We start from the raw sequence: 9,230 nt of genomic DNA, 5'->3' as shown, positions 1-9,230 counted from the left end.
GAGAATTTAAAACTTGAAAACATTTAATAAAAGATTTGAAAGACGTTAAATAAAAGATTTAAAAGAGAACATCTTCACCCCCAAAACAACAGGATCGCTTCCAGGTTACAGTATTGAAATTAGAATCTACCACTATTATTACACAACATCTCTTACCAAATCAGATCATCTTCGATAAGAAGAATCACTGTCAACTATTCCAGCTATGACTTACACTTGAATCCCTATAGCACAGCTCTAGCTTGCATCAACCTCATCAACCTTTTGCACACTTCTCGACCACTGGATCCTCAACTCTGTCTCCTCGCCTAGCATTAGCCTTACTCACAATCTCAATCAATCATCTCATCTTTAAGCCTTTCTGAAATGGTTAGAAAGGAATAGCAAGGGTGAGCAACAATGCTCAGCAAGTAATAATAAACAATGATAGTTCTGAAATGATATAATAGAAGTTCACGAGTTCAAGATATAAAAGGATTCAACCTGAGTTCATGAGTTCATGGTATTGTATAGAATAATTTACAATACCTTGCAGCATTTAAACTGAGAAATTTAATCTTTCCAAAGAATTATTGAATTGGACTATCACATTTTAATTAAAACCAAGGTTAGGCAGCTGATCAGTTCCGCACTAACCCCGAGCAGGCCCCGCCATGCTCTATCACTGGATCCAAGGCACTCATTGGCCTAACATGACCACGAATCTGGTCCACAGGTTTATATAAAAAAACAATAATCCAATTCTCTAATTCAATTCAAGAAGGCAATGTAAATTAACAGAACATCATCATAACTATCATCAACAACAGGATAATTCCAATTCAAACTTTGATAATAATCTATTCATAAATCATGATCCATCATTTCATAAATCACAGTTCAGGAAATCCTCAACTATTCAGTATCCTCCATTACCGGCTAAGCAACTGAAGTTAGCCTGCTAAACCAGCATGACAATGGCGGGTTGAATAATCAAGAAGATCCCAATTCATTCAAAGCTCTAACTATCACTGAGCAACACATGCTTCAATGACAATCTGAACTTCGAATTAATTAATAAAACGGAAATTCTTTAGAAACTTGAAGAATAGAAAGAATAGATCCGAACATATGCACTTTTAAATATAGAAAGGAAAGGTACGAATTCTTGCAACAGATACCAAAGGAATGGATCAGAATATTTGCAATATATCCAAGAGAAGGGTTTAGGATACTTGCAACACATATAAAAAGAATGGATCAGAATATGCAATATATCCAAAAGCAGGGTGCAGGATACTTGCCTTAAATCTGACTCCAGTCTCACATCTCAATCTCATCTTTCCACTTTCACAATCTATGCATCTCATAGTCTCTAGACCATCTCTGGCTATACTCTATCTACCGTACATCTTCGCTTCGCTTACTCGATTCATCCCTTATTCGCTTTGTAACACCACGTGACTTTCTGACGTCTTCGAGCGTACACGTCTCCTCCAAATCCTTTACGAGAATAAGATAATACTATAGTCACTAAACAATATATCGCATATACATATCACGTATATCGATACCCACTTATATACCCCTTTAAACTCATCAAATATCACTTAACACATAATCATGCTTTGACTCTACCATATAGTCCAATCATATTCCACATAACATATTATCAATTAAATATCATATAAATCTTATCGAAAATCCGACATCGTCTCGTCCATGTATAAGACTATCCACCTGTTATCCTATTTTGTCCAACAACCAATCAACCAATTCCAATTCCTATAATCCATATGTCCTTATCCAATATTAATCAAATCATGACACTATGTCATATAAGTCATTTATCACGTATATAATATCAGGAATAGACATATATATCACGTAGTCATCAATTAATAACAATCCAACAACATATAATCACATTTGGCACATTTAACAACAATTATTCACATTCTCGACTCCATCATATTATTATGTCATATCAAACTAGACTTTATAAGCTTTCATCTCTCTTTCGTTTCACTCGATTCCGACTTACGGATCAAAAGATATGTTTAAAACCGTTTTCTCACTCTTATATCGACACATAAGACATCCAACCAATAGCAGACAACACATTACACATAAGGTTTCCCACCCCAATAGAGGTCAAATCAAGTCTTGAGTTCAAAATGATTTTTCGGGAAATTTCTGTAATTTTTAAACATTTTTCGGAATTAAAATCGATAAAAGAATCACTTTTCAAATAAATAATCAAGTCCCAAATACTTGAAACTGGACTTGAAATCATTCATAAACAATTGTCGAGCCTTGAACATAATTTAGAAAAATATTTCAAAGCTCGAAACTATTTTTCGGAATTTTTAAATCAAAAAGGATAATTAAATCCAATTAATTAATCAATTAAAATCAATTAATAATTAATTAAAATAATTAATCAATTAATATTTAAATTAATTGACCAATTAAAATAATTAATTACTAATTAAAATTAATTAATAAACTAATTTAGATTTATTTTTGAATAAAGAAATAATTAAAAACTATTTTTGGAATTTAAAATAATTAAATAAAACAATTTTAGAAAATTAAATCAAAAGGTTTATTTTGTAAACTTTTGAAAGTTTTTGGCCAAGGTTTAAACTGTAACTTTTCAAAGTTACAGGGGCCGTTGTGTAAGTTTTGAAACCATGATACACACACTTCACCATCTTCAAAAGTCTGGGGGCTAAATGGAAATTTTCCATCGCCGCCCCCTTGACTCGCCGGAACTACTGTTCCCGGCCTCCGTTAATCACCAGCAACTCCAGATACCATAAATACACCACCACAAACTCATTCTACAGCTTAAAATTTGAAGAAACGAGGCCAAATGGCCGGATTTCCATCCTTCATTCTCGACTGCCGGACTCCGGCAAGGCCTCCTCCGACCACCTCCACTCAATCTGAAGCTACCAATCAACTCTACTCAGTGCACTAAACGTGTTGGTGCCTTCGAATAACATCCAGATTTAACAGATTAAAAACCCCCAAAATCGATTGCAAACCTTCAAGAACACTCAAGAACACAACCCAATAATCAAACTGACTTTTCTATATGATTCCGAACTCGAAATTCAACATATAATATACCAAAACGACGAGAAAAACATGTACTACAACATGGAATCATCAAAACAATCAAACAAACACGTTTGCAAAAATCCACTATTTAAATCTTAATAATTCGAATTTTATAAAAATCAAATAAAATCACCTGTTCAATCTGCATATAAACGGATGATTATACTAGATTCTACTCGTCAAGAGCTTCGTTTTGACTATTTATACGCCTCCATCGGATTCCAATAACACCTTCAAATCTTCGTTTGATTATGAAGAACACGAAGAACACCGCTCGGTTTCTCTCGGTATTCGTGGAAAGAAACTGGTGAAATGATTTTACGGGTGAAAATAAGCTCTAGAAAGGTCTATTTATATTTACAAATAATTGGTACCCCTTTGGATCGTATATGACATGAAAATACGTATTTAATAGCTTTATATTAATAAAGCGGGGTCCAATCGGTACTGGTTTTCAAGATAATCATCAAAACGGGGCTTTTTAACTCAATTATTGGTCTGCGGGTCCCATTGCAATTATTACAAGATAAGGATGAGTATAATAATCAAAATATCTCGTTTCACGTTTATCGAGACAAACTGGATAATTATCAACAATTAAAATACCCGAAAAACTCCGCCGGACCGACTCCGGGGAAAACCGTACTCCGGATCGAAAAAATCAAAACACGAAAAATGTCCGGAATATTCAAATTAGGCTAGAGGTGAGTTTTGTTGAAACTTCCGGGAAGAAAATTTGCTACCTCGTTACGAGTGGACGGTTTTACGGAAGTCAAATAATTAATAAATCAATATAAATATACACAATTAAATCCGTAAATCGATTATAAAATCATCTAACATTCCATAAATCGATATGAAAATATCCAAATAACTATATTTTCTCCTGAGCATATAGAAATTGAAATCTCTCAAATATGACCACATATGAGCAGTTAACACAATAAACCAGATAATATAAAATTCACAAAAATTCATATATTAATCATATAATACTCATAATTAACCATAATTAATTAACCAACAAATCCACCAATACCACTTACTCACATCACACATATATTCACATAATATTCATACAGAATTCTCAAAACAATATATGAAAATCAGTTTTGAAAATACAATTATTTATCAATAACACAATAACCCGAGGTTTAAATATAAACCTTTGAAAACTCATTAAACTGGAATAAAATATCAAATCTTATTCCTTTCTTTTTAAAAAATCATTTATAATATTAATAAAAATATTTTTAAAATCCGGGTTATTACAATCTACCCTCCTTATAGGGATTCCGTCCTCGGAATCAGAAAAAGAAGGAGGACGCAAAATCTGTAAAATCCATATTAATCCAAATAACAAATATAATCACATTCACACTATTCACATAATCATATCACTATTCCATTAAAGCCAACAATAATATCAACATATTAGATCTATAATAATCATCAACTAATTTTAAAAACATGGGATATTACATTCAGCCGTTGTGCTTTCCCCTTGTCTTCGGGTAACTCTCCCTTCTCTATGTAGTTGATCAGGGGAGTCATCCAGGTAGGGTTGTTGTTGATTTCAAAGATTTCTTCCTGCTCTATTGTTGGTTTGTGCAACTCTTCGAAATAGACTGAGCTGTCCAGATCCGCCGAATTTTGGACCAACCTGGAGAGGTTGTCAGCTTCAGCATTTTCTTCTCTATTGACTTGCAAAATTTTGCACCCGGGGATCAGGGTAAGGTAGCTTTTCACCAAGGCTTGATACCTTGTCAGAATCGGGTCTTTGGCGAGGTATTCCCCATTTGTCTGCCTGACCACAATTTGGGAATCACTATAGATGGTGAGGTTTCGGATGGACAGGGTCCGGACTAACTTTAACCCTGCTAGAAGGGCTTCGTATTCCGCTTGGTTGTTGGTTGCTGTGAAACTGAAGGAGATTGCTGTTTTGATGGTGAACCCATCCGGGCTCTTCAGGATTAGTCCGGCCCCTGACCTTTCGGTTGTTGAGGAGCCGTCGACGTGGAGTATCCAAGACCCCGGGTTAGACTCTACCGGGGGTCCTGGTTCGGTTTCCATGAGAGTTGTCTGGTTTTCAGGGAAGTTGCATTCCACCACGAAGTCTGCCAGGACCTGGGCTTTGACTGCTGTCCGGGGTAGGAATGTTAGGCTGAACTGGCTAAGTTCGATTGCCCAGTTTACCAGCCTCCCGGAGATGTCTGGCTTGTGGATGATTTTCCTCAAAGGTTGATCTGTGACAATCCTGATTTCTCTTCCTTGAAAGTAGTGTCTGAGTTTCCTGGATGCGGTGATCAGTGCAAATGCAAATTTTTCTAAGTTGGGATATCTGGTCTCCGCATCCTTCAAGACTTGGCTAACATAATAGACGGGCTTCTGTTGCCCGGCTTCTTCCCTGATCAAAGCCGCCCCGACGGCAAAGGGTCCGGCTGACAGGTATAGGTAGAGGGGTTCTCCTGGCAAGGCTTTTGTCAGGATCGGAGGCTTGGACAGGTATGCTTTTATTTCATCAAGAGCTCTCTGGCAATCCGGGCCCCATTCTACCAATTTCTGATTTTTTGCCCCTTTTAACAACTCAAAGAATGGTAGACATCTTTCAGCGAGTTTGGAGACAAACCTTCGAAGTGCTGCCAAGGACCCCGCTAGCTTTTGAACTTCCCTCTGAGTCCGAGGTGGTTGCATCTCTTGTACAGCTTTGATCTTCTCCGGGTTGGCCTCGATACCCCGGTTGCTCACCATAAAACCCAAAAATTTTCCAGCCTCAACTCCAAAGGTGCACTTGTCCGGGTTGAGCTTTAGCTTAGTCCTTCTCATGTTCTCAAAACATTCTTTGAGATCAGAAATGTGACCCGGGACCGAAGTGGATTTGGAGATGATGTCGTCGACGTAGCATTCCAAATTCCTTCCAAGTTGATCTTTGAAAATTTCATTCATGGCTTTCTGGTATGTGGACCCGGCGTTCCTTAACCCGAAAGGCATCAGTTTGTAGGCATACACTGCCCGGTGGGTTATGAAGGCTGTTTTGGCTATGTCTGCAGGGTTCATCTTAACCTGGTTATACCCGGAGAAGGCGTCCATAAAGCTTAACATTAGGTGTCCTGATGTGGCATCAATGAGCTGGTCAATGCTTGGTAGAGGATAAGGGTCCTTGGGGCACGCTGCATTCAGATCCGTGTAGTCGACGCACATCCTCCACTTGCCGTTTGCTTTCTTAACCATGACTACGTTGGCGAGCCATTCCGGGTATTTGATTTCACATATGATATCGGCCTTCATTAACTTGCCAACTTCCTCATCTATTGCCTTTTGCCTCTCCGGGGCAAAATTTCTTCGTTTTTGTTTTACAGGCTTCTTTTTGGGATCGACGTCAAGGCTGTGTATTGCCAATGATTCATCCAACCCGGGCATGTCGTCCGGGCTCCAGGCAAAGACATCTGCATAGCTCCGGAGTAGTTGGATGAGTTCCTCTTTAAAAACAGTATCCAGGCCTTTTCCAATTTTGACTTTCCTTATCGGGTTGTCTTTTTCGATCAGGACCGACTCGGTCTCGACCGCAGCTTCGACCTTGGTCAATTCTTGTGCCGAGATCATTTGCTGGATCCGGGCGTCAGTGTTCTTTTCCACAAAATCTTGAGCCGGGACTTTCCTTATCGGGTTGCTTTCTGGTTGCTTTGTCCAGGACCAGGATTGGATGCTCCCGGGTTCGGATGACCCGGGTCTAGGTCGATGACCTGTACTTCACCCTTAGGATTTGTTCTTGGGTAAGGTCGATGCTTTTTGTTACTTCTCTGTTTTTGGAAGACGGTAGCCTTCCTCTTGTTGTCCATATGGGTTTCCGCCATAACCAAGGCTTGGCTGTAACACACCCCGGCTGTTTCCGAATCTCCTTTGACTTCGCCTACCCCAAACGGAGTCGGGAATTTGAATTTCAGGTGCGTGACAGAAGTGATGGCTTCGATTTTGTTTAGACCCGGACGGCCGATGATCACATTGTAAGATGAAGGAGTGTCTGTGACATAGAATTTGATCATATGGACGACTTGGGTTGGGGCCGTGCCGAAACGAACCGGGAGGTAAAGGGTTCCTAGGACCGGGACAATGCTATTCCCGAATCCGTATAAGGGGTCCTCCCTGTAGTCGTTCATCCGGATGTTCCCTAGTTGCATTCGGTCCATGGTGTGTTTGAACAGGATGTTTGCTGAAGAGCCATTGTCGACTAAGATCCGTCTGACCTCATTCTCGGCTATATCCAGGGTTACCACCAGGGCCTGATTGTGACCCCGGGTGACACCCTCGAAGTCCTTGCTGCTGAAGGAAATGACTTGTTCGGGGAAGACTTGGATGGACATTACCTCTTGACATGAGTCCGGGCTGGGAGGAGGGGAACAGGATCCTCCCAAGACCACGTTGACAATGTTCTTTTGTTTCCCCGAACCCTCTCCCTTGTTTGCTGTGTTCCGGGCTATGTACTGCCCCATGTTGCCTTTGCTGATTTGCTCTTCAATGAAATACTTGAGGGATATGCAGTTTTCCGTTTTGTGACCGTGGGTGCCATGATAGTCACAATGTCGGTTAGCAGGTCTGCTCTCTGGAGGAGTCTGCATAGGTTTTGGTGGGTAGTAGAAGGGTTTGTCTCTGATTTCTTTGAGTATATCCTCCCGGGATCTGTTTAACGGAGTCCAATCGGGCTCTGGTTTTGGCTCTCTGGTTGTTTTGTTTGGACCGGGGTCACTCCTGGACCCGGATCCCTGTTGGCTGGTTCTCTTGGAACCTGATTGTTGGATGAAGTTTGTCTGTCTGTCCGGTTTGAATTTCTTATCCTGGTGATATTCTTTCCTGGGTCTATCTTCGACTTGTTTTCCTTTTGAACTGCCCTGTCGGGTCATCCTCATTGCTTGGAGCACATCGGTTTCCTTAATGAATTTTGCAGCCATGGCATAGGCAGCTGCCAGGCTCTGGGGTTCTTTGTTGATCAACTCGACCACATATCTCTCATTTTGTTCCGGGTCCAGGTTCCTTCGGAATATGCTCAGAGCCTCGCGCTCATCCAGGTTGGAAATTTTGTTGATTGCTTCCTGGAAACGTTTCATGTAGTCTGAGAGTGCCTCATTGTCATATTGGCGAACCGTTTCCAGGTGACACATATGGAGTTCATGTGTCTTGTTTGCTCGAAACCTTCTGAGGAAGGCTTCCCTGAAATCTTTCCAGGACCCGATGCTCCGGGAGGGGATCCGGCTGAACCACCTCTGGGCCCCTCCCTTGAATGTGGATGCGAAGAAGCGACATTTGGTTAGATCATTGTACCAGTAAATTTGGGCTATCTGTTCAAAATAGTGCAGGTGTTCCTCCGGGTCACCTAGTCCATTGAAGGATTCGAAGTTGTAGTGTTTCATACCCTTTTGTCGGGGTATGGATTCCAAGGAGTGGCTGAAGGGAGTCAGGGTTCCCCCAATTTCAAGCCCGGCATCATTTCCGATTTTCCGGTTGAGTTCATTGATCATGTCTCTGAGGTTGGTTTGTCCCGGTCTCTCATCCTCGTCATCAGAGATGAGTTCGGGTGTTGTTTCCTTCCGGTAGCGCTTGGACCGGGATCCTTTTGTCAACTTTTCCTCTTCGAGTTGAATCCGGAGGGCGATTTTTTGCTCAAGTTTTTCTTCTTCCTCTTTCCGGATCTGCTCTTTCCTTTCGGCCAAAATTTTCAGCCGGGTTTCCTCACTTTCCTTTTGTTTCTTTTTCTTTGCTTTGTCTCCGATCCGGTCGAAGACGGAACCCCGGGATTGACGGCTGTTCCCGGAGTCCTCGGACTCACCGATGTCCTCAAGTCTGCGGTTGCTTTCCCGGCGATCATGGTACTGCCGGATGGCCTCGGCCAACTCTACATTGGTGAGCTGGGACAGGTGGAGGGTGGTGACCGGGACGTCGGTGTACTTGTACTGGTTCGCTTCGATCGTGACCCGGGCATCATTGGGGTTGATTGCTTGGTTCTCGTCCGGGTTCACATGGGTGAAAAGAGGTCCTGAGGCATGATCCTGGTTCGGGTTGTCCTGGTCTGTCTGAGGGTTGTCCGGGTTCTGGGGAAGACCCAGGTGGGAGCGTGTCCTTTTCGCCAT

General features: G+C 41.2%; 1 protein-coding gene and 1 long non-coding RNA gene across 2 annotated transcripts; both read right to left on the bottom strand.

Annotated features, from left to right (window-relative positions):
* LOC135150581 (uncharacterized) lies at positions 1-4,564 on the bottom strand. The gene is made up of 2 exons (XR_010288716.1): positions 3,242-4,564; positions 1-1,482 (listed from the first exon to the last, which is right to left on the bottom strand). It is a non-coding gene; the product is annotated as an uncharacterized LOC135150581 (long non-coding RNA).
* A 2,203-nt stretch (positions 4,565-6,767) lies between these two features.
* Positions 6,768-9,230, bottom strand: LOC108201665 (uncharacterized). The gene has a single exon (XM_064086798.1). The coding sequence runs from the start codon at positions 9,228-9,230 to the stop codon at positions 6,768-6,770; it is 2,463 nt and encodes an 820-aa protein (XP_063942868.1).

The sequence above is a fragment of the Daucus carota genome, chromosome 2 (assembly GCF_001625215.2).
Source record: "Daucus carota subsp. sativus chromosome 2, DH1 v3.0, whole genome shotgun sequence".
Classification (NCBI taxonomy): Eukaryota; Viridiplantae; Streptophyta; class Magnoliopsida; order Apiales; family Apiaceae; genus Daucus; species Daucus carota.
The sequence above is the reverse complement of the archived record's forward strand: the minus strand, read 5'-3'. Positions and strand labels throughout refer to the sequence as shown.

Coding starts and splice junctions, on each gene's coding strand:
- LOC108201665 (XM_064086798.1), bottom strand. CDS start 9,230: ATGGCGAAAAGGACACGCTCCCACCTGGGTCTTCCCCAGAACCCGGAC.